This window comes from Elaeis guineensis, chromosome 11 (assembly GCF_000442705.2).
Source record: "Elaeis guineensis isolate ETL-2024a chromosome 11, EG11, whole genome shotgun sequence".
In the NCBI taxonomy this organism is placed as follows: Eukaryota; Viridiplantae; Streptophyta; class Magnoliopsida; order Arecales; family Arecaceae; genus Elaeis; species Elaeis guineensis.
The window spans coordinates 118,567,419-118,594,318 of NC_026003.2; the positions used below are offsets into that span (position 1 = coordinate 118,567,419).

Sequence of the window (26,900 nt, forward strand, 5' to 3'; positions counted from 1 at the left end):
TGCATTTAATGGAGGCACAGAACATAAACAAAATAACTGAAAAAACATCTGCAACCTTTCAGGCATGGATGCTGAAAAGTAATTTGCCAAGTTCAGAAATACAAACCCCAAACTTTTTTAGAGCTTTAACAAATATGCTGTCCAAATACACATCTCCTATATGTTCTACAGCACCAAATGTTTCCACCATTACAAAAGTAGGTCATGCAAAGCATTAGGAAAGATGGACAATGTCTCTCTGTGAAAAAATTATGAGATAAATTTATGACAATAGGCTAGCAACCTCCCCCGATGTTGAGATTGATCCACTATTGGAATAACTGTTCCTTAAACATGTATATGAACTTGACCTCATGAACCACACTTAAAGGATTCTATCCTGAAGATCGTTGATAAGAGTGGAAGCTATAGATGTCAACCTTTTACCAGTCTCCCCAGCTATAGTCTTGAGGGAGGATATATCCTGTGAAGCCTGAGAATCACAAGGAAGATATTGAAGCAATCATATGGGAAAAAACACATCACAAAAACTTAGCCATTTATAAATAATTAAGGTTCCAAGGGCAGTCACTGTAGTCACAATTTGCAAGCACAGATGACAAACAAAATTTAAAGATCACTCATCATCCCTCATGATCAACCATATCAAAACTCTCAAGGAAAATGATCTTTATGTGCATTTCTGATGTTGACATAACAAGTCGAATCTTCTGGAACTGATTAATCAGCATATAATATCATGTTCACGAAAGTACCTGAAAGGAGATTCGGTTGATAAGGTCTGCTGCAGTGAGGTCAAGTTGAGAATCATCCGCTTGGTGACCAAAAAGATCAGCACTAGAAATGGAAGTTGACCCCTACATAGAGGCAAGTTTAAGTGAGTGGCTTTTGAACATCAATCCAACTGTATTAGTTAACAAGGTAAATTAAATATCAATAATCAGAATTTGATAGTTGAAAAAATCAAGGTCTTAATCTGTGAGACAGGGCCATCCTGGGATTGCTGTAGAATGGGAACTGCCACCATTCACGTCCCAACACTTGGGACAGGAGATGTTCCAGGACACACAGACCAGATGTTGGGACAATGGTTGGATGATCCTGTCCCAGCATCCCACTAGATGTACTCCCAGGATTTGAAACCATGGAAGAAATAATGTCTAAATCACATATGATTCTACCCAACCATCCACAAAATACAATCCAATAAAATTATCAACATGTGGAGAACTAGAGATGAGAAACAGAACTTCAAACAAATCATGATGAAAAACTACTATATGCATTTAAGTAAAACTCAACAGCATATGAATCTAAAAAAATGCATTCTGATTCCATAACCATGTGAATCCACAAGTAACTTCACTTTTATGGTGCTTCTGTATTTGTTGGGAACAGGGTCTGTTGGACCATACTTGTCAGGCGCTGACAAGTAAGTGCACCAGCACCATTTTCACATGGTTACAAAGTGGTGTCACATATGTTGCCGAGCTAGCATTAATCATGGACTAGAGTAGGAGATGTGCAATGCATGTGAGAGACATCATCGATGGCTGCAATCTCGTGGAGCCCTGGAACCCCTGCCCAACCAACAGCCGTGCTTGACAAAAACAGGGATTCTTTTAGAACTGATGAAGGGATAGTTTGAAAATCCCCATGCATGAACATCACAATCTACATATCAGATTTTATTAAGGGTTTATGAGAACAGCAAGAATGCATACTGAGAACTTTTGCAGTGACATGTGAACCTCCTTATCAGCATCCTTGTTCTGATCACCGAAGAATTGGGCTGATGAAATTGACTTTGCATTTGAGAATTTCTGCCTTGCTTCATTACTTTCCTGGATCTGATGATCATCATGAGAGTTAAAACAAACAAACGAAAAAAAACTCAGAAGCGTAACTTAGACATCCAAAACAAGAAGAGGTGCTCAATGATTTGGCATGCCTATTATATAGTTGTCCACCGCATAAAACCAAAAGATCCCTGGAACCACCTTTAATGTGATGTTTTCCTGGGATCTGTTGCAGTCTCAGTTTTATGCAGACTTATCATGCATAAAAATGAACAAAGACATCACCATCCATTAATGTAGCCTTTTTCTCATGCTTACCACCACAGTTATCCTACTTTAAACAACATCAAGGTAGAGAAGAGAGGACAATGATTACACCAATAACCTTGCAATATTTGATTTAAAATAGGATGAGAAACTAAAATGATTAAGCCAATAAAATAACTTCTCTTGAAGTTTTTATATGTTTCTACTATGCTATTCAGTGGATAAACTATAAAAAAAAAAAAAGAGGCTTTAATAACCCAGAAATATAACTCAAAATATCACTAAGCTGGTGTGTTGTAATCCCATTGCTCCCTTTGTACTTGCATTGTGAACTGTGCCACATAATGAAGCAACATGATTGGTGGAAGATAGATGAGTGACTTTTTTAAGTACTTTTCTGAGTTACCATAGCATTGCTCCAAACTACATAACGTTGCCTAACAAGCCACTATGACTTCAAGTATCTGACACAAGAGCAATGAATACAGAAAGAGATGCAAACATAATGTTTGCAGTTCCACGGATGTCATACACCAAAATGTCAAAACTCATCCACCTTAGTATCAACCTTGGTAAAAATTGTTCTGACATGCACATATACAATATGGTTATGTTTCTTCAACAACATCAAGCACACAACCATAGCCTTTGGTCCATTAAAAAATGAACTTGGTCCAGCATGGGAAACAAATTCATGCTCGCCAATGCAGCAAATAGTTGATCACGGACCAAAATGATAACAGGGGAAGGGATCCAGAGTCATGGTATGCAAATTCGCAGAATGAGCTTGTTAAGAGATGCTTTCATGATGTACAACGTGGATAAACAGTGTATGATGAGAATTTGGTGCTTCCTATGTCCATGCGCACATGCTTTACAACACAGGATCACTTAAATATCTCAAAATTTAATATATCCAAAATTAAGCAACAGTAACCAAATAATCCATATAATTTACAGAACATCCATAATTGATCATTATTGCTAACTTGCATTTTTAACATACATCATTTGCCCATTCTTCTATACTTCTATACTAATTTAAATAAGAAATTAGCTGATGGTTTGTTAAACTGAACTGAATCGTTTTGTCAACGTGCGCTGGCTATAAATAATCATAGGCTTCATACTTGCGCGATTAGATCACACTTATTTGTGTTCAGTATAAATTCAATATCAAATGTAATTACATCAAAAATAAATTCAACTTTTTTGTCACATAATTATATGCAACCAATAATTTAAACACAGGTTTCTTTTCGTTGCAACAAGTTCTCAGTTGTCGAGCAGCATGTGGTAATAACTCCTAGGGTTTACGTTTTAGAATGAAAAATGCTACATGGTAACTCTGATCACCTACTGAAATAGTAACTTTTGATAATTAAAATAACATCATGATTATAAACCACATGAATAACCATGAGTTTAAGGACATAAAATCATAGAAGCCAACAAAGACACATAACTGAGAATACAGGAAAGCAACATGACTGCATCATATGACATGTGAGAGGGACATGTTGAAGCAGAAATTAAACAGGAAGCTGGCCATGATTGCAAATGATAAGGCAGATGACCATCCAAGAAATGAGTTGACCTGTGTGAGGGGCAACTACAGCTTCTGATGTTAGATTGTTCTAGAGGAAGGTAAAGTAATACATTATGTTACAGAATACACGTTGATTCACCATTTTGACTGTTCTTCCATGCTGATGGACATAGTAGCTTACCATCAACAGAGAATAGTTTAATTTACAGCTTAGATTAGATAGACACGAGATCCATCACAGAAATAAAATGACCTGACATGCCTATTTTAACAACACCGGTGCAATTGGCAAGAAGTTAGAACCCACTTCTGCCATGAGGTAGTTTCTTGTTCAAAATTACATGGGTGTCCGTGGGTTTTAAACAAGGACCATTGTCGCAGGCCACCAGTGGGACAGTCCCGCAGACAAGGGCCAGATTTAGGGTGGTTTGGCATGGCAGGCGCAACTCAGGCATGGCCGCATGTTTAGGGGTATTTGTTCGGGTGGGCTAACCTGGGTTATACATCCCGCTAAATTAAATCCAAATGCAAGATATAAGCATGATCACTTTATTGAGAAAATCTTTAAAAATATAACTTTACCTGTACTTTTGATGAATTGGAGCTTGACTTTTTCTGAAATCCAGTATCCATTCCAAATTCTGCAAAGAAGTTTGAAGATTTTGGTGGTGCAACATGACCGATCACTTGAGCACCTCCCAAACTGGTCTCAGCAGATGGTATGGTTTCCACATACTCAAATCGAGAAGGAAAAGATGGGCCATGCGTCGCGTTGGAATTAGCCAAGGATGTTACAGCAGGTGCCAGTTCTTCGGGCTTCTGGTCATAAAGACTGTCATTTGGCTGCAAATTAAATGCTCAGCAAAGTTAAAATGGTCACCAGTCACTTCATCATGACTAGAAAGGATAAGACTAAACATCATAAATTTTGAGAAAATGCAAGGCAAGTATAAGGTCCAACAAGAAGGGGAAGAAAAACAAATGGAGGCCAGCTACCATGATAGCCATCCTCAGAAATCAAGCAAAACACCACAATCAACCGTAGTCAAACTCTGTAAAGTTCCTCAGACTTCATTCCTTTTTTATTTATGATTGTTAGAATGAGAAAGCACAAATTTACCTTTGTTGTCAGTCTTCGCACGCCAAGCCCCCCAGTCTTGCTTCCTATCTTCTTTGCACCAATGGGCTTTTTAACAGCGCTTATAACTGTAGAATGAGTAGGAGCCTTAGGCGACCGAGTGATCTCAGGCTCATGCTTCTCATTTAAATTTTCCTTTGATGCATCCACAAGACTAAGTTCGGGAAGACCATTAGCTGCATCTGGTGACTGGGATGCTGCAACCGGGGAAGAAGGCAAGCCGCTATCTTCTGCAATGCTTTTAGCAACCTCCTTGGAAAGTAACTGCCTGTACAACTCAGCAGCTCTTGATGTATATTTTGCCTCAATTTTGCCACCATCCGTCCATCCATGCTGCTTAAAGAAAACCTGTGCACGGTTGTTACCCCCAAAAGCCATCATCTTCAGCTGCTCCGGAGTCCATGAGTCTAAATTTGTAGACCTAGAAATCAAGGAAGCAAACATCTTGATTGAGTAATCTATATAACAACTTCCAAAAGACCCATTCAAGATCAGGTTATTAAAAAATCGATTTACTTTATAATTAAACTGTAGCCTCCAAAACACTAATAACATAAATATGTCAAAAGGGAAAAGTTAGAGAAAAAAAAATAAAGAACAAAATAAAAGTGATGAGGTGCTTCTTTTACGGTAGCTACAACAGGTTTTGTAAGTCAAACTCATCCCAATCTGATAACTATATTACAGTTATAACAGCAATAGACGCTTTTAGCTCAGTTGCAAGAGCCCTTGCCAATTAAAGGAAGAAGTATGAACATAATGTAATATCAAACATGTCTATTTTACCTGCTAGCAAAAGATTCTTTTCCAGCGATATGGTTATTAACCAATCTATCTTATTGATATTTGTCTTCCAGTGATGTGTCCAAGTTCAACCTCATATTTCTGACAACCTTAAAAATCTATTTATATCAGTACACTTCAGAAAGTAACACAGTTTATTCCACATTTATAACTCAATGAGGCCACACTTCATTATTAACTAATCTATCATTCAACAGAAGATGTCAGCAGTAGAGAATTTTTTGCTTTACTTCATAAGAAATTTTTTCTCCCATTGTTCTAATATAGATAAGCTATAACTACAAACATCAGGTCATGTAAAATGTATACCGACACAATCGAAAGCTCTCGAATCATTATCTTCAACTGTGACAACCTACTTAATATTCTTTGCCAGGCAATTATAATCAATTAGAAGTCATCTCCAGTCCAGTTACCTCCTAAAAAAATCATTGTCAAGCTTCTTTATACTTAACGACCACACAGAATACTTCATTTTGAAAAAATAAAGGATGCCTTTGCCATCATATATAAAGAGACAGAAAAATTTGGAGTACATCACATGATAACATGAGTGAACCTTTCAAAACACAGCTTTCTCGTGGTATTAATAGTATGTCTTAACTAAGTGCAATCCTAGATTAATTGAAGGGACATTTATACCCACAATGTATATTCATTTGCACTTGTTCTCAGATTTTATTGCCTTTTTCATATCATATGTTATGATTTGTGCATGCAAATTACTCATATATAATCATATCATTGTTTTTTTATCCATTGCATGGTTCCCTATAGCTTAAATCTCAAAACCTGAGCATATTTACTTGGTTATGATTAGTGTGGTGGAAGTGATTGGTCAGCACATCCAACCCTAGCTAGTGTTTCCTGTCATGCAAAACACCAATCTAGATACACTGCTCAGGATTTTATATGCAAAACTAGTTTTTAGGTATATGTCTACAAAGACAGAACCCCCTTTTGCTGCACCACATTATCAAACCGAACTGGAAATATGCCCCAAGTCTAAAATTTTATCAAAGCAAAAGCCCCTTGAACCCTTATTTCAATAATAGACTTCCAGCAAGCAAACACTCAGTCTTTCTTGCTTGCTTCTCTACATCCTTCTATTATAAGCATCAGATCTGCGACTTCAATCACATTGCCACAAGCCTGCACCCATCCTACAACCTCAAAAAGTCAAGACCAAGGCTTGATTTTTCCTTCTTTTTTTTTTTTTTTACAAAATATCAAACTGGTTTTGATCACTTACCTAGTCAAAGCAAAATTTCACCACCTATGAACTGGCCTCTTCTGTATTCTACAGACTGTAACTTGACATGCAAGAATGTTTGTATGCACAATATACATTTTTCAATTAAAGAATCAAAATATGCCTGGAAAATTTATCTTAGCACTTTGCCCTACATTCTCAAAAGTTGAATTCTGTACTATGATTTTCTATATATTCTAAACTTTTCTCGCATACAGCTCAGGGGATGGTGGTTACCACCAGGGGCATCCAAAAAGCAGCTAGCTAGCAAGAATTATATAAACATCTGATAGCTTGATCTCAATATTCATTGAAGGGTTACGAACGCTGCCATCTAATCATTCATATTGCGTTTGGAATTACCAATCGTCAGCTGCATCGTCTCATGTATATAATTCAAAATTACTTGGTTTAAGGCTTGGAACCTATTCAATTAAACCAAAAAAAAAAGGGGGATAAAGGTTTGCAACCATAGTAACACAATCGATTCAGGGTTTTGATAGGGAAATCCATGAAATTCAGAAGCTGCCTGCAAATTGATCAGAGAGAAACCGAATTGAACCCTAAAAATAAGAAGGAAACCATAAAGGTGGCCTCCATCGAGGAAGAAAAAAAAACAAAGCAAAAGAAAAAACAACCATCCCGTACCTCACGAAACTAATGTGCACACCAAGGCTACGGTGGACGGCCGAACAGTCAATGCAAAGGAAGATCCCGTACGTCACCGACGCCCACGACGGGTTCTTGGCGTTACAATCAAAGCACATCTGAGACGGAAAGATCCACAGTCAGAAACGACCAGATCTGGGGGATACCGTCGGGATCTGGAGTTCCCACACCGGATCCTCAAAGCCGAATCGAAATTGCGGTGAAACAAAGCAAAATCTAGGAGGGTAGACCTGAGACCGGTTCCCGTAAAAGAAACAAAAGAAAGACCAAGAAGAAGAATAAGAAGAAATAAAGAGAAAAGATTACCTTGTTCTCCGACTTAGATTTGAGCTTTTTGAAAACAGCGTTCTTGTCGGTGAAGCTTTCGGAAGCCATGGTCAGAGAAAGAGAGACAGAGAGGTTTTTTTCCCAAGAGGAGGAAGGGGGATTTGGGGCGAGAACCTCCTCTGGGAAAAAAAAATGGAAGGGCGCGATGGAGAGTGCCGAGGAGAGGGGAAGATCTCGGTTGCGCCCCCACGAATTTAAATAACGATGAATTGATAGGTTACGAAACCTTTTAAATTTCTTCCACGATTCAGGAATTTGGTCACAAGTGTTTTTTTTTTTTTCTTTTCTTTTCTCCTTCGGAAATTGCGAGGCCACGAGCCGTGGGCAGTATTAAATTTCCTTTCAAACTGGCGAGGCCACGAGCCGAGGGTCCGTGACGACAACTGTATAAAAAGTCGGTAGGCCTGCGGTCGGTGGAACGAACGGAAAGGCTAGGTTAGATGGCACTTCGCTTTTCGACCCCCGTAGCCCCTTCGTTCAGCGCAGTGTTTTGGCGTGATGCATATTGTTGGGATATATCGATGGGTTCTCCTCATGCCGACTCATCATCGATCCCATCTGATCAACGTCCGACTATTTTGATCGATGATTATCGATACCGACCGACCGAATATACATTGATCGGACAGATCCTCTCCACTTCCAACGGACCGAACTGTGAAACCCGATATCCGACTCCCGCAACGCGCCCGACTGACCATCGAAGAGTCTTTAAATTTTCACCCGACATTCCTCAACCAGACACCGACATACAGTCGGTCGACTCCTTCAAACGCCGTATGACTGCTGGAGACTGTCCGTCCTGACAGCGACGTGCGGCATAGCCGCCCTGGAACATTATCCCACCTAAGGCATAGGTCAACCCTAGTGATTTGACAGTCCCATAGTAATTTGACAGCCTCACGACGACTCTGACAATCTTTGGCGATTCGACAATTCTCCCATTGTCTGCGCCATTAATGACGGCGCCATGCCGCGCCCTACTATAAAATGGAGAAGACAACAGTGCTGGACGAGATTCCTTTCGAAACTCCTGAACTCTTCCTCTCTAGCTCTTACTCTCTCTCGCTGAGCTCCTTGATTCTTTTCTACTGTTACCTAGTCTCCTCTCTGATTTGACCGTCAGAGGGTTTCATCGGAGCCACCTCTGGTCAGTATGGACTTCTTTTACAGATGCTCGTTTCCGGTGACCAGACGACGAGAGGATTGACCGCAACACGTATATTTGCAGAAATTAAACTAGGTCGTTTGGTGGCTCTTTTTTATTACCAAATTACATGCAGCTTGTTTCGTGATGGCCGCGAGGGCCTGTTGATTCAAGAATCTACTCTAGAAACAGTGCAATTGGACGATGGAGGGCAACCATTTGAGGGATATAAAAGTTTTTTTTGTCTACAATTTTAAAATTTTTTAAGTTTATAACAGCATTCTTTAGACAATTTAATTAGTGAATAGAGGAGACAAAATTACCTTATAAAAAAGAAAACACCGCTTGATTTGCAAGCCAATTTGCTGTCGAATTACCAGATTTTATACATGCTGGCATCCAAACGTCTGCTTAAGATTATTACCACCCAAGATTTGTGTAACCATAACTTTTTAAAAAAACCAAAAAGAAGTCCTTCTCGACCATTCTAGAGTGCAATGCATAAACCAATTATAATCCAAAGTTCAGGATTAGAAAACAACGAGTAGGACCACGCTCCAGAAAGGAGGGGGATAAGAAACAAGGGAAAAAGCACTACTAGGGAAACCCAAATGTTGCAATAAAATTAAAAACAACAGACGTGCTATTTCCTTTGATCATGCCATTGGCCAGCAGCTATCAATATTTTGAACACACATAGAATGAGAAGAAGCTCCATGATATGTCCAATAAAAGGATCACGCATGCATGTTTCCAAAGTAAATTTTACAGATCAACGTGCACAAAGATCAGACAGATTACTTCTTCCACGAGTCACAATTTTTAAAACAGTTTCAGGTCAAATTTAAGGCTAACCATGATAAAGGCACGGCTTGAGCAGATCAAGACGGACCACACACTGGGGAAGAACTGACTTGGGCCAAATTCTGACCTGGAACAGGATACGTTGGATCGCACCCTAGTCCCAATCTCGCACTCAAGCCTGGCACCGGTGGCGAACTGCTCCCCACATCGCTCCGAAGTCCACATAGAGCTGACCCATCAACCCATCACAATAGTTAGGTAGGGTCAGATGCAGGCCATTGTCCAAAATGAAAAACAACTGCTTCCAGACTTCCATCATGCTAGAAACCACCTGTCCTGCATTCCTGGTTTATATAAAACATTAGACAATTTTTCTTACCCGACAAGTGTAGAAGGGTTTGAAACATCTAGCTGCCACATGACATTAACAATAAGAAATAATGAAGAATCACGTTGATATACATAGCTTCAACCATCATCGGATGAAGCTTAACTAATGGACAATGTCAATTACTTCATTCCCTATTGCCGGGGTTTGGTCAAGGCTCAACCATGGCTCCAGGATGTCCGAAGCGTTCGGTACCTCAAGTATTGCAACAACAAATACATCATTGTCATTCGATGAACTCTCTTCTACTTCAAAGCAAACAATATTGTGCATACTGCAGCAAAAAAAGCATATTGTGCACACAAGTCGATGGCTTTTCATATACTTTAGTTGAACAGTAGAAGCAAGGACCAGACAGCTTATAAACACTGCATTTTGGTCCAGGAACCACCTTGAATGAGAGGATTGTAGTTTTCTTGCTGTGAGAACCGTCCAGATGAGGCTCTGTACCCACATGTTTAAAGCTGACGCAGCAAAATATGCTCCAAGCTGTTGCAGTTTTCTTGGTCTGGGAAGAATTGTCGCCTATGTGCCTTTTGAAAGGTCACCTGGGAACTGTGTCTGCAAGCTTTTCCTAAGAAATTCTGAGATCTTGGCACATGCAGCATGGCCATGTCCAAGGCAGTTGATATAATGACTCTCTGAATGGGAAGGAGAACCAGAATTATCATTTGAAAAATATGGTGGAAGCATAGAGATTCTGTTTACTCATAGTTTTACTTTGTCCTGAAATGTCAGCTAATCTATAACTAAACTTTTGATCTCACTCCATACAAAAAATCCATAAAACATTCCAGAGATAATGATGAAATTGTTCTTGTAAACTCTAATGGTAATAAATGAAGATACTAGCAAAGAGCATAACAAGTAAACATAACAGAAAAGTTAAAAAAATTAACAATACTCCAATGAAGATGGTAATAATTCTATTACTGCTCAAATTTCCACAAAATATATTTATACTAGGAAGGTTACCAAAAAATGAGGCAACAAAGAAAATCGTATCTTACTATTTGAGCATGATTGAGATTTACCCTTAGTCCCTTTTTTTTTTTTCTGGACAAACAAGAGGAAGATCCACCCTCCTGCCTGCATTATAATTATCCAAGTCCATGTTTTCAGAGATACACCAACCACGAATCAAACCTAGAACCTCTAGTCACTAAGTTAGAGGTGTGACCACTGGGGCAACCACCAGTTCACACTCTTACAGTTATTTGTCACATTTGGCTGCTTTGTTTCTAGTAATGCACTTGCTATATGAAAGTTAAATAGGAATCATTTTGCTGCTGGGTTATTAGCTTGTCCAGTGACAGTTTTGTAGGATGCATTTTGGTTTGATTCCTTCGTTCATCATTTATGGTTGACAGACAGACATAGTTTCAGTTTGATACAACTAGTAAACTATTCATAAAATTCAGGCAATTTAATTGTTAACTGCAGGTATGATCTCAATTTGACATTCTTATGTGCATGTGTGCGCGCGCACGCGCGCGTGTGCATGTGTGTGTGTGAGCATGAGAGAGAGAGAGAGAGAGAGAGAGAGAGAGAGAGAGATTTGGATGACCAATAAAAAAAATCTTTGTTTATGCATCCTGTAGCTTCAGGTTCTTTGCAGTTACAGTTATCATAAAAATTGTCATTTTCAAGAATAGATAAGTCAGCTAACGAACAAATGAACTAAGTCATAAGAAATGCATGACAAGATCAGTTGCCATTTCAGTCATCACAGACAGCAAAAACCTTATCAGCTATGTGGCTGTAATACATGTTAGAATTGGCAGGGAACTATGTCATGGATAACATATGGGATTTGAGCATAGCACATTCTCAGTATCTTAAAAAGTAACAGAGTTTTAATGGATATGTGCATAGGTATTGACATGTTGAATTAATTTGTGAACACGGTGCATTCTCAACATCTTAAAAAGGTGGGTTTCAGAAGGTCCTAAAATGCCTGAAAGGCTGAATCACTTGTATGGTGCTCATGAATTCTTTTATTAAATTATAAGAAAGAAGAAATATGAAATTGTGAACGCATTCAAAAGAGTGCAAAATATTTTCCCTCATTCTCACTTAAAATTCTAACAAAAATATTTTCAGTTAATTAGTTCAAAATGGCAGGCCATATGACCGTATGTACATGCATACGCAGATAGATAGATAGATGACAATGGCACAGTTAGAGAGTCATTCTCATCAGAAACAGAAACAGGTTAGGTTAATAGTAAGAACCTAACATTAGCTAACCCTGTTACTAGAAACTTCAAGACTAGCAGACTGCAGGAATGCAAATGCAACATGAAAAGGGATAGTGTAGATTTTTTACCCGACATTAGCCCATAGGTGACAGATGTTATGATTCCAGGTTCCTCATCCACAGCTGACGGTGCTTTAGGAAGAACAGAATGTGAGGAATTTGGAAACACCAAATAAGCAAAGGCTCGCATTTTCTGCCATATTGCCAAACAAATTAATATTTCTAGTCAATGCTATTATATGATGAAAGTAAATGACTATCTGTACATTTAAAAACAACTAAATATCTCAAGTGAATAGATGTAATGTCTAAATTCTCATTTAAGAGTGGTGCGCAATGCATGAGAACAATCGAATGCAGACATCCATCCAAATGTTAAAATTAAACAGTGTGAAGGAAAGATTTATGTTAATGTACTTTTGCAATACACATCCAATAAAGCAACGTTGAACATTCTAAATTCAGTTGCATATTGCATGGAGAAGAGGTAAAGTAAGAGATACGTGGTGGTACATAAGAAAAATTAGGCAAGGAAGACAAAAATTTCTGAATAAAAACTGTGTAACAGGCTTACAAGTTACCACACTACCAGAGATTAATAATATCAAATATCCTGACCTAGATTGAAATTACAGTTACAACGAGGTAACAAAGAAAATGGTGAATTTGGTGTGACAAGAATGATGGGAGCAGAACTTGAAAGGTAAACTGGGAGTTGGACAGGGTGAAACTCCTAGACATGAGTGGCACCTATAACTTCTTGGTCCTGCATGTTTAAAGAAAATTCCTGCACCCAAGGTTGTTTGTTGAGATAACAAGATTACCTGCTCTTCTGATTTGGTTGGATCTAAAACTACATAACCTCCCTCTGTTAAACCACAACAGATTGCAACTGCAAGAGTTTATATCACAAGTTAAATTGCAGCATAAGGTAAATGAAGAACAAAATTACAATGATGGTTAGCTTACCAGCAAGATGTTTTAAAGGAACACCAGCATCCACAAGTGCAGCACAGGATGCATTAATGGCACATGGGAGAAGCTAGAAACATTTATCAAGGAATTTCCATCATTGGAGGCAATTTTTAGATACATTCATATCTACTTCCTTTTGTGATGAGTGGGGCATGCAAAACGAAACCACAAAACCAAGGCTTTAAACACCACCAAAACAAAACCAAGCCACCCCCTCACCCCCCCCCCCAAACCAAACAAAAACAAAAACAAAAAAACACCCCACCCAAATGCCGAAATTGCCATATGGGCTCAGCAATGAGGATTCACTTGCTTAGCCTGAAGGAAGCGAAACGGGTAGCCAAAAATGAGAGGGCTCAACAGGACCACAAGGTAGCCAAGTTGGACAATCAGCCTGTCAGAGACTATGAGGACAAGCATGAGCAATCCTATCCAGATCATATAGAAGCTGATAAGATGCACAAGGCCATCAGGCCTCAATGCAAGCATGGTGGGAGCACAAGGAGGTGATGAAGCATTGTGGACAGTTTGGACCTTCGTACTATGAGAGGTGTGGTGACTCTGGTGCATCAGAGGACAGATAGTCAGAGACAAACCTTGAATTACAAAGTAGTCAATCAGTTAGAGGCAGGTCACGGCCCACTATTCATGAAATCAATATGTGTGCCTATGCAGATCCAACGGCCAAGCAGCCCCTATTAGATGACTGTATCATGGAAGGACAAGAAGACTCTGATAAGGATCACCATTGCCAAGTGGTTCCATTGTAGCCAAGGTAGCATGCAGGGCAATTCCAAGGGACAAGCAACCAATCATCAATCCAGCTGAGGCAGTTAACAACATACCAATCCGGCAAGATGAAAGTGGGACACTGGATCCATCATATCTTGGCTTTCCTAGATCATCTCGTGATACCAACAGCAATTCTAGTGATGGGTTTAGAGGTCGAGATGAACATCTGGAGGTGGTGATGGTTATTCTCAAGGGTTCAGTCCATTCACTAACAAGGCAGAGTTCACTCGCATCATGCAGGATCACGACCATGGCAGCCAAACAAAATCTAGAATCTAGACATGACAGGGAAATATTGTCCTACAAGAGAGGATCCAAAGTTGAAGCAGCTCATGGCAAACAAGATCAGGATCATGAAGACAGCTGGAAAATCAATTGAGAGAAGCTATTTCAAGCGTAAGAAGATTATATGTGCACCTGGCCGAGTTGATAACAAAAATTAGACAGGAGGTGAACAAAGAAGAGCAGCACCAGAATACCCAAGAGCTATTTCGTCAAATGAAGGAAGTGGATATCAGTTATAGATCTGCCAGTGTATTGAATAGCTTTAGCACACATCAGATCTCATCTTATGCCAGAGGTAGATCTCCTACGGCATCAGATAGACCTAGTGGACAAAGTGCTCCATTCATACATTATTTCACTCATCTTATCCAAGAGGATCCAATTGCATATTACCCCTGCAATGAATATGGGTATAGCTAGGGGTCAGAGTAGGTACAACATCCTACTACCCTTAAATGGAACGGTCAGTCTCCTACAACTACCACACAAGCGACTGTAGCATCACGAAGCACAACCAGGTGACTATCATATATCATATAACCAGCAGGGAAGGGGACAATATCCATGCTGGTAGAATATCCAAAATCTGGACTATGAACAAGACCCAAATATCCACAATAGCCATAATTACTCTACTTGGGGTTAAATTTATAGAGTGAATTATTATACATTCTTTCTACAATATACACTTTATTTGTGTTTTTAATTATAAATGATAATTTATTCATCCAAGTTGACTCAATCAGTATTGGTACTGATACCGATGCTTCAGAGTCACAAACCATTGAAAAGCAACTAAAATACTAAAAAAAAAAATCACCCAACTGCATAACAAGCCTCAAAAAAATGAAAAACACGCATAAAAAAAGGGGGTTGGCCAGAGCCTCGCACCATGTGTGGATACAAGATGGACCAGCACCATACCAATCCAACAAAAACCTAGTACAAGCACCAGTTTTGCAATAACCTTCAATGAAAGTATCTTACAATGCAAATGAGAAACAGGCTTCTTTAGGGCAGCTAAATAACTTTCGTGGAGATCTCCTAGCTTGTTTTTTAATTTTAGGAATATCAAAAGTATGTTACTATGGCCAATTTCCCCACATCTGATCTGGGACGATCGAAAGAATGTGGAGTTAGTTCCAACCGTTGCGGATAAGACAGAGGCAGTTCCAGCTACTTCGGTTGGGATAAGGATCGAGGTTGTTTCAGCAGATCGGAAGAAGGATCAAAATTGTTTTAACTAATTTGGATAAGAATAGGATAAGGAGGTTAGGTGGTTTTTCAAGTATTTTGTTCTTATCTTTTTGTAAGCTCGGAAGGCTATAAATAGGAGTCCAATTGGCTCTTGTAAAGGCATTCTAATTAGAGAGCAGATATACGGAGTTTTCCACCTAAAGCATTGTGTTCTCTATGTGTTTCTTTTCTAATATGGTTTCAGATGTCCATTGGAGAGGCGCTGCGACATTGCTTCCTCCTCTGATGGATTAACATCTTTCTAAGCAAATAATACCTTCAAAAAACCAAAGCTTCAACAAAGTGAGTATAAAATAATTGATGCTAAATACAGTATTGAAGAGGCATCTCAGAATTTTGCAAAGGGTGGCTCATTTTGCAATGAATGTCAACATATTTTATCAACAATACTATATAGTAAAGAACTGGTGTGTATGCAGCTTACATATAGATACGTAGATATAGGTTTTTTAGCATCATGTCAATATTTGCATAGTCATTTGCATCCCAACATCTAACCATTGGCTTTTTTTCTTTTTAAGAAAATCAAAACTCATCAGCATTTGAAAATAAGCACTAAAGAGGTACCCAATACTGAAAACATAAAGGATACAGCACCATCATCACCAACAACCTGTATTACAAGAATAAACAATGTTAGCAGGAGAAGAAACAAAAGTCAAAATAACCTGTTTGAAATTATACATAAATATGGATTGACTTGTATTATATAAACAACAGTTAAGTGCCAACCTTGGGAATTAAGAACTTCAACCAAGTATTGAAATTGTAAAACATAATCTTATGTATAAATGGCAATGGCAGCTCAGAACTAGAACATTAACAAGTTAAATGATCGGATTTCATCACATAGTTATTAATTTAAGATTCAAAATATTACTATATAATATTACCAACATTTTCCAGCAGTTTTGCACTTCATAGGTTGCTTTGCATTCCCAGGCATGCTATGGCACTTACTCTTATAATCTAATCAACTCGTCTTAGCAGGCATATAAGACCTCATCTGGCATTGCATACTGGGAAGACAATCATGCAAGAGATGCAGGTTTCACATGCAGGAAGTGCTTATACCTTAAAAAAAATATCCAACAATGATAATTCTCAAACAAGCAAATTATCAAACAAGCAACACGCCACCTTGCTCCCCCACCACCCTGCCCCCTCCCAAAAAAAAAAATAAAAATAAAAATAAAAAAGGAAGACTTTTGCAGCTTCCCATTCTTTCTACTATTCTCCTCCATCACACTCATGATGGACAACAACAGGGCTTTTATCACTCCTGCAGAGCTGCTGATCAAGATTCCTTCAAAAAGATATCCCAACAGATTCCCCATCCTTGCATTAGGTTCGGACATAATGGTCAACAATTAGAGAAACATGCAGAACTGACCATCTTCCACAAATTCTGTCTTCCCTTCCAGTAGATTAAAAAACATAACTAATTGATTCTGCAACACTCCCCCCCCCCCCCAACAAAAAAAAAAAACAACACAAACACACATATACAAAAGAAAAAAGAGAGAGAGAAGAAAAAAGAAAAAACACACCTATCATGTTACTCTTAATAATATGAACTTGGCTCATTCTCCACATTGCTTGGTAAATTCCACATCCAGTTGCCTGAGAAGTTCTACATTGAACTTACCAGCTTCCCATCCCAAGTTTTCCTCTGGTCCAGTTCATAAGACAGATGGTCTACTACACCATACTCCTCTTCATCCCCAAGTGAAATCACTCTAAATTGCTCAAAATATGTGTACGACTAGGACAAAAGCCTATATAGACTAAAACATGAGGGAAACAGCTTCAAGAAGAACGATGATAACCATTTTCTCTTCAACATTGTCCAACATATTCATGCTAATCTATATCTTCACGAAATTTGTTGGAAATCTGAGTGCATAATAAGAAGATAACCACTTCAGAAAGCATCAAATCATTCTGCAAGCAATGAGTTTCATACTAATCATGACATTACAACCTAATTCAAGGGACACAAAACTAAGAATAGTTAATCTCTACATAGTATTTTCACTAGTACTTCACAATTTTGCAAGGTTCTTGCTTGCAGAATAGAAGTAAGATGAATAAATGAATGCAATCCACTAGAGAAAGCAAGAGTCCAATAGTATCATATATGCTCATAGTTTACAGAAAAGCAGCCTAGTTCATTAGTAAGCATACTAGATTGCACATACCAAAAGTAATAATAGACACTTGACTCCCCACCCAGCCCAGCTCAGAAAAAAAAAAAAGGACAAAAAACAAAAAAGGGGTAAAACATATAAAGAGTTTGGCTGGCAAGTGAAGAACCAGGTATTGTGGAGCACCGTTAAAAAAAAAAAAAAAAAAAAAAAAAAAAAATCAGCAAGTTCTAGACTGGATGATAGGATAGTAAAGAAAGAGGTCCATTAAGGTGATTATATTGAGAAAATTTGATGGTCAAACTGTATATGCTTGGTGTGTTCAGGAAATGTCAAATAAATGAATTGCTGGTATTTGAAAAGCATTTTGACTGACACAATCACACCAGCTGTTGCATTGCAAATTATAAGGAAATGAAGCCAAAAATGGGGGGCAACAGATTGTTGAATATGGCATGATACTCCACCTCAACACTCAAGCACAAAATGACCTAGCCTCTTAGCTTACCAAGAGACTAGAAAATCTCTGAGGAGAAAAACATAACTTGCAGCTGAATAATGATCAATGCATCACCGACCAGCCAACATCAGAACATGCTTGAAGTTGAAGCAAAAAAGTAAGCAGCAACTGTGCAAATATGCTTAGTTGTAATGCTACAAGATTAGAAAATAATCCAGAAAGCAGAAACATAATGGACAGACGATGCAGCAGCAATCAATTGGCTAACAAAGCACACAGCACAGTTCATATACAGCCATGAGATGATGAGATAAACCACAAGGTGAATCTTCAAATTGTGCTTAATGGGCAAAAGCATTAACTCTATTTCTGTTGGGCAAATTTATGAAAATAATATGTCAATGCATAGAATATGCAAACCCGAGGACAATAAAGAAGCAAAAATAGTTTAAGCTAGTCATCTTGAACCAGTCTAAAGTGCTCCTTAACAGATTGAAATAGATAAGATTATCCCTAGTTATACTCATGCCATCATCATGTAGGTGAGAATCTGAGAGACGCTTGTGAACAAAATGGCATAATCATGCTCAGCTGCTCACCATATAAAAAACCAACATCTAGAACCATTGGCTGAATTTGTAAAAACTATATGCCAAAGCCTGTTTCAGACCACATGGGACATTATGAGGAGAGCTTACATGCTGAGGTTGACAAGGACAAGAGGAGTTAACAAATAGCTCTTCTCCGTACATAATAACAGAGAGAGCACTTTCCATGATTTTAACATGTAGAGGGCTCTTTAACTACAGGCCATTGCTAGTAGGGATGCTAGCACTCTCTTGATGTGACCTTATCTCACGGTAAGAGTTGGTGGCCACAACAAATAATTGAAATTCGAGGGTGCTTGTTACCTGTGGAGAGAAGATTGATTGGTAAGTTGATCGACCATACAGCAATCATGACTCATGAGTGCTATAACAAAATAATGTTGGGAGGCTTGAGATCATAAGTTGTAGAACAAATGTTAAAGCAGACTCAAAAATGGCACATATAAGAACTCGATAATGCAGCAGTACTCAGTGTTATCTAAGTAATTCGAGGTCTGTACAGTGCCCAACTATTGAGGACATCAGTTGCATAACATATCAAAACATGGACCTAAAAACAGCACGTCTTAAAATGTTTTATACAACAGGATCAATTATAAACCTGAGAATTGGTAAAAGGGTCAAAAGCAAAATCAGGAAAGTGACAAAAAGGTCTAAGATGCAGAAATAATGAGAAAGCTGCTAAAGGATAAAGGTTAAGCAAAAAAGACTTTTAATGGTGGCATGCATAGAAGGAACTAGCAAATAAAAAGATGATAGCAGACAAGGCTATCAAAGATTGTCACATTATTGAAGCACATTTGGATCTAGAAAGTAGGTTTTTGAAATTTTCTAGCTTGATGGCATTAGGGTTTCGTGCAATGGTCCTCGTATAATGATGACAGCAAAAGAAACTAAAATCATGTTCCACACATACACCAAAACATTCCATATTACCATCCTCTACAGCTAAGGTCTAGCATTAGATTGTCACTAGAGATGAATTCCAAACCAACTTTACCTCGGCACAACATTTATTTAAAATATACATGTCGTTCAATACAGCATATTAAAAGCTTCAAAATTTTAAAATAGTGTCTTTTCAGGAACAGTGGAGCGAATATCCAGGATTCACATTAAATTAAGTTAATGCAACTCTAAAATGTAACCTACTGTGATTTTATATATTATGGTTTTGTCTTTTGGAACCATTTAAGTTTAGCAGCATTAGCTTATAGGAGTGTGTATGCTCACTATATATAGGAGATATTAGAAGTTCAAATATTTGAAAAAAAAATATGTAGAAAATTTGAATATGTAAAAACTGCAGCAGCAAAGAGAGATGGACTTTAAGAAAAACATACAAAAGGAACATCCTGACCTGAAGTATGATAGAGGTTGTAGTATTTGGATGGACTGCCAACAGGCAGATGCTTTGCAAAGTTCTCTTCAAGATCATCTCATACTCTTTTTCTGCTTTGCCTAAACAATAATGAGAGAACCTCTTAAGAATTTAGAAGAATTTGGATAAAGGATATGCACAGTAAACCAAATGTTTAATTGAAAATTAATTATGTTTCATTTCCTTTGCTAATAGCTACTGAAGTATATGTGATTATGTTCTTTCCATAGTATCATTGCTTTAGCCTTCAATTTACCTGCTACCTATGCCACCAGTCTATTCACATATCATAAAGGTTAGGCCAATTTTTCATAAAATCATGTCTGTTGTAATGGCAGACCAATTGTCTGCATAATCTTATATTTTAACCATGTTGCCCACCATCCTTCCGTATCATTGGCTATATCATTTCTATTCTTCAACAGCACCAGTTCATACCTTAGTTACTTGAACTGGGAGAGAGTGAGAGAGCAGTTAGGAAGTGGGTGGGTGCTGGTTTGAATTTTGAGGGAGATTATGAAGCAGATACATCATTCTAGATAGAATTTCAGGGAGATTATGAGGCAAATACACCTTCCTAGGTAGAGGTTTCTTACTAGTAAGGTCCGGCAACTCTCCAAAGCACTAACTGATCTTTCTTAGACTTTTGAGCAATAATGTTCCTATAAGAAGCCAACTCTTCAAAGACATTATCCACCCGACTATCCTCATATATTTTCATCTAACAATTTCTTGTAAAGAAGAAAACTCTGATAAGCTCAATTGTAGTTTAAACTGGACTCATCAACTTATCAATTGGCGCAGTACATCAGTTATCAAGCAGGAAGACAAACCTTCTTTTAGAATTCTTGGGCTGTTTGTTAGTTCACAAATAACACACTAAATTTGTTAATCTGGTGTTTCACAAAAGGACCATCAGATGAGCTAAAAAACACCACAAAAAAAATAAATTATTAAAAAAAAAGCATCAATTTAATTGTTGCGAGAAATTTGTTGGAGACTGACATAAATGGATCCCCTTTTTGAATAAAGAGAAGAACTTTTGAGATTCGTGATGTGGCAAGAAAGAAAGAACAATTCAAGGTCTACATGATAGCTTCAAAACCAAAACACCATATATCTAGGTTTGCAAAATACTAAAATTTAGTTTGTGATTTTAATGGCTGTGAGGAAAATTTTTTTAGCAAAACTTCCATCTTTCATGAGCTAGTCCTCTAGATAGGCTAGTCCCACTTCCTTAAAATAACTCTACATAACATGCTCGCTATTGCATATTAAGTAATATAAGAAAATAATCAGTTCGATAACCGGACAAAGAAACCAAGCAAACTTCGGAATGAATGCATACATATTTGCAACATGTCAAACTGCTAAGAGAGAAAAATAAGGGAGGTAAATACCAGTCTGCCCAGTTTTGGGCTTCCAAATTACTTCAATAGAGGCTTTCTCAGGGTTCTCGCCCTTTCTAATTCCAGCTTTTGGTCCGTAAACAGCAGCCAGTACAATTGTATCACCTGTGTATATAAAAAATAATTATAAAAATGTTGGAATACTTGCCAGAGTAAAATTCATAAAAAGACCCAATAGAAAGTCAGTTACAACCAACTTAACCAGTGCCAAGCATATCTTATAAACTCATCACAGCTCTTAGAAAGGAGCATAAGCCTAAAACTCAAGAGGTCAAATGAGAAGTTACCAACTATGATAAGTTATTATAGAATATGATAACAGAAAAAGAGACCCAAAATGAAAAATTCAGCAAAAAGTAAATTTATGATTTGAAAATGACCCAGAGGATGATCTTTGTTAACTAACTCCAGAAGTAATACTAAACTACGGTGACAAACCCATTATGGCATCATGTTTTTGCTCCAACTTCTGCCCCCATTCCCTATGTCACTATAAACTATGAGCAACATAAAATTTATTAGGATAAGATTCCACTTCCTAGTCCTGCTCATAGCTTTTGAGGTGCCATTGCAGACATGTCCAATAAATACAAAGTTTTCTTTTCTCCCAAACAAATAAGGCACGCAGACAAATGACTGTTTGCTGATCTCCATAATCAACCAACCAAAGTACTAAATTTTACCATCTAACAGTGACAACTACTTATAAATCTCCCTCCAAATTAGAAAAACAGATTCAACTAAATGTACCAAACAATACAATCATTCAGAGCATCCTAGCATTTTCAATTAACACAAGAAAATTCTCAAGTTGCATCCTCCATTCTACTTCTTGGTAAGTAAAATAGCATTCCTAGATAAAAGGTACTTAGATACAAAGCTCAGCCATCAGGTAGTTCCATTATATAGTTTCCAAAATTAATCAAAATTACATTCATCATATATGCATTAAGGCAAATCAACTAATATGATTGTTGGAAATCAAGTTTTATGAGTGTATGAACAGAAATTATCTGTCCTCAAAGCTTCTAGGTTCCTGTAAGCCCAAGCTTCAACGCAGGATCACCTATATTGACACTCTCACTCTAGCTGGCTATCATGACCCAGGTGTCAGCTACAAACTATGATGAACATGGTTTTATTGTTCCATCCACCAACTCAAATTCTTGCTTCAACTCCTATTTCCTTTCCTGGACTCTGAAACTTAAAGTTCATTGCACTGATATTAGAGGAAATATAGTCATATAAATCATAATATGTGTTTTAATTGGATGCAGGAGTTGAAACAAAGCATGAAAAGCGTATAATCCACTGATTAGAGCAATAGCACAAGATAGGGTCATGATGCAGGACAAATGGTATCAACAACTAACCAACTATTAATTATAGAAAATATATAATTTTAACCAACCATTCAATGAACTTGTTTAGGAAAGACAATTAGAAGATATGATTTGAGATCCACAAAGCTATAGTCACCAGAAATTTTTCTCAGTAGACCATTTTATCCATAAGAGTAGAGAAAAGCTTTTAATAAAACATGAACAACATTATTGTTTAACATGGTTATTTTCGGCTTATGACAATCATCTTGATGTTTTTAATGATTTGTTCCAAAGCTGCCTCATACAATTCTTTATAAAGATTCCTTAAGAACGAATGACATGCCAGCATACAATTCCTATTTGCAAATCCACATTTTCATTTCATTTTGTACCACCACCAGACCCAAGAGAGCCAACATATGCTGCTGCCACCAACTACAAGGAAAATGGATTTATGCTCTTGAGTCTGGAGCATTTGTTCATGACCTTTGAGTGGCCATATGTTCAGAAGTGATAGGCAGAAGTAATTGTCAACTGAATTCTTCGTTGCTCGCACTATCGTAAAAAGGTTATTGGTACCACAACAACATGGTGATGAACAATTGATGCCAACAAAATTATATAGTCTGCTATATCCTCAGGAATGATTATTAAATGAAAATAAAAATTCAACATTGCTGCTAACAATCTAACATATTTGACTGGCCAATAAATAACCGCCATGACTGCATTCTTTTCTTCTTTTTTTTTTTTGGCTTTCTTTTTTTCTTCTTTTTTTTTTTCGCAGAAGCAGGAGTGAATCAAAGTTCCCACTCAACAGGGTCATGTAATGTGTTTGATGTCTAAGATCGTTGGCATCTAAAATAGATTTCTTGCTAAGCATACTTGAATGGTGTTTGTGATGGTATCCCACCATATTGTTAGATACTCGAATGGGTTATTTATGGAATTTTAATAGATTTTCGTTCTTGCCTTTGACTTTCAGTGGTCATTAGTTTGATATAACTTTCATGCTTCATCTATCCCTTGTAAAAACTAACTTGGTTTGAACTCATACCTTTGAGAAGTATAGTTGCAGCATTGATGTCATGGATTCATATCCAATTTACCCATTTAACACACACCAGCAAATAATACAAGCAATAAAAGAAATTATATAAGTTTGGGCTTTGAAGAAGCCTGAAAACAAAAGGGAGAAACAAAACCAAGATAATAGATGCTTCGTGGCATGACTAATTATAGGAACACAATAAAAACAAAGACAAGTATTAGATTATACAAAAATGACAACCCATTAGACAAAAGAGATAAGCAAATAAAAGAGAATAAAATAAAATAAATCCATCGTATCCGAGAAAAACACAAAAACACACCAACAAGTAATGGCCAAAATTAGAATTTAGCAAGAGCAATTGAAGCAAACAAAACATAAAGGGCAAGCAACAAGTTACATGATGTCATCTACCAAAAGAGAATGGGCAGCTATTGACAAAAGGGGGCAAAAAGAGAAAAAGAAAATGAGAAAAAATTACAGAATAATCTCCAATTTCAAAGACGAAAAAGATGTAAACTTTACTCAGTCTGTGTGGATTGGATTTTACCTTGGGACCAACGAGCCGATCCATGAGCTCGGTGGAGCAGATTCCGAGAACAAGCGAGCGGTCTCAGTTGATTCGGGGTACGCCCGTCCGCCCTAACCACCTCCATCTCTCCCACGACCCCCTTGCTGGATTCCTAAACGAAGAAAGAGAGGAATTCAAATATCCCCGGCAAATGAAGAACTTACAGCTCGTCCCCTTTAAGACACTGAAACCCTAAAAAAACCCAGCCACGGACAGAGGAAAAGAGAGAAGAATGGACGCCAAACAAGGTCTGAGTTGGGGGGTGGTGGGAGAGAGGAGCCCACCGTCGACGGTTTCCCAATCTCCACCTATCGAGCCACGAAGCACCGTATGCTTCCCGTTGTCCGGCGCTCACCAGCAGCCCCCGTTCGGAAAGGGAAGATGCGAAGGAAGGCCGGTGAAGGGGGGCGAGTCCGGAGAGGGAAAGGGCGGGGATAGCGGGATTATAGGGTTTTTGATCGTCTCCATTGCGGGACAATCACGTGCACCGTGCGTGCCAAAATCAAGTGATATCAGCACTTCACAGGGTTTCATATTTGCTGAGGAAGTCAGATCGCGTTTGGTTGCTGGCAATCCACTCGTAATTTAAAGTGAGCCGATTAAATTATTATATTTGATATTTTTTTTTTTTGATGATAATTTAATTTAAATTATCTTGATAATTTAGATTACTCTTCAAAAGATAATTTAAATTTAAATAATTTTATAAAAAATAATTATCTAAATTATTATTTATTTTATAATATTATAAAAAAAATTGAATAAAATTATTCCTAAAAAAAATATAAAATCCATCCGTCCACCTTCCTCTTTTAGCAACTCCCTCATATCCTTACCGCATCATGTCCTACTCTTCTCCAGTCATAGCTCCTATTTTTACATCAGCATTGGCCTCACCTCTATCACCATCGCCCCTTCCTCTTGCTCGACGTATTTTAAAAATTTTATTTTAAATTTAAAAAATCAAATTAAATTTTTATTTTTTAATTTAAAATTTTATAAAATTTTATAAAAATATTTTAAAATTTTAATTTCATATTATTGATAATCTGATTGTCATACCAAATATGTCAATCAAAATTTTCAGTAACATTATCTGCGTGTATCAAATATAATAATCAATATTACTAGTAATTTAAGGATAGCAATCTATCTTGATAGTAATTTATATTATCTTCTAATATTACTTGGTGATGTACCAATTGCAACCTCAGAGAGTGTGGTAGGCTTGAACCGTTGTGGAAAATTAATTGCAGACTCTCAAGCAATATACAAATGCAATGCTGACTTTAGCTTTAGAAAAAAAATTAAGATACAATCCTAATTTAATATATGAGGGATGGCAGTGGGAGTATCATGGATGGATCTTGGACCGATGAACCGGAGGGAACCCAAATTGGATGCAGCGCTGTTAAACAAACTAGGTGATTCGGGAAGGTTCAAATTTAGCTCAAATCAAAATAAAGTAAATCAAGCTCGGACGAATGTAATATGCTCAAAATTAATTTCATATTGAATAAAAAAAATAATCCAACTTAGTTTAATAAGGATTAAATGTATTAATACTTATATGGAAATAATGTATTGTTGGATAAGGTCTAACCCCTTTTAATTAAAAGGAGAAAATTTTGATTACTTGAATAAAAAAAAAAAAAGATGCATCTAAACATATAGGAAATTATCAAAACAAAAGCAAAAGAAGACCAAATCCAAATCAACAAACTTTTGTCATTATATTTTTTTATTTGAATATTGAAATAAATATTGATTCAGGCTTAAATCAAGTTTTAAACCATGTTCAAACCAAGCAATCATTCAAGTCTGAAATAAGTCATATTCAATCTTAAATTGAGGGGGTGTTTGATTCATAATCGAAATAGGAATGAGAATTGGAATGGTTTGGAATTGGAATCGAAATCGGAATCGGAATGGCTAAATCCTTCAAAATGTTTGGTTTGTGATCGGAATCGAAATCAGAATCGAAATTGAAAAAAAAAAATTGAATCCATAAAGAAGAGTAAGAATTGGGTTCTATATAGATTAAGTCATTCACATTCCATTCTGAAATCGAAATCGGAATCGGAATGAGACTCCTCCCAACCAAATGGTTGGAATAAGAATCACCCATTCCGATTCCAGACCCCCACTCCTTCCAATCAAATATCCTCTGAGTTCAGCTTGCTATAGAATTATCAACATGATCGATTGACCTTGTCTTTGTCCGGTTTCAAAACT

The 26,900-nt window shown here is 37.4% G+C and overlaps 2 protein-coding genes across 3 annotated transcripts; both read right to left on the reverse strand.

The window, feature by feature from the left end:
* Nucleotides 1-95: 95 nt before the first annotated feature.
* On the reverse strand, nucleotides 96-8,095 carry LOC105053849 (probable ADP-ribosylation factor GTPase-activating protein AGD8). Its single transcript, XM_010935163.3, has 7 exons — nucleotides 7,785-8,095; nucleotides 7,458-7,576; nucleotides 4,736-5,174; nucleotides 4,198-4,458; nucleotides 1,725-1,850; nucleotides 756-857; nucleotides 96-472 (listed from the first exon to the last, which is right to left on the reverse strand). The coding sequence occupies exons 1-7, from the start codon at nucleotides 7,851-7,853 to the stop codon at nucleotides 365-367; spliced, it is 1,224 nt and encodes a 407-aa protein (XP_010933465.1). The 5' UTR covers nucleotides 7,854-8,095; the 3' UTR covers nucleotides 96-364.
* A 2,056-nt stretch (nucleotides 8,096-10,151) lies between these two features.
* LOC105053848 (exosome complex exonuclease RRP46 homolog) lies at nucleotides 10,152-25,125 on the reverse strand. Of its 2 annotated transcripts, none has more exons than XM_010935162.4 (9): nucleotides 24,880-25,125; nucleotides 24,645-24,777; nucleotides 21,710-21,823; nucleotides 20,289-20,389; nucleotides 16,306-16,326; nucleotides 13,374-13,446; nucleotides 13,229-13,296; nucleotides 12,474-12,597; nucleotides 10,152-10,785 (listed from the first exon to the last, which is right to left on the reverse strand). In XM_010935162.4, the coding sequence occupies exons 2-9, from the start codon at nucleotides 24,748-24,750 to the stop codon at nucleotides 10,670-10,672; spliced, it is 723 nt and encodes a 240-aa protein (XP_010933464.1). In that variant the 5' UTR covers nucleotides 24,751-24,777; nucleotides 24,880-25,125; the 3' UTR covers nucleotides 10,152-10,669. The 2 variants fall into 2 exon arrangements, with proteins under 2 accessions (XP_010933464.1, XP_010933463.1); XM_010935161.3 differs by having other exon boundaries at nucleotides 24,950-25,100.
* Between the last annotated feature and the right edge of the window lie 1,775 nt (nucleotides 25,126-26,900).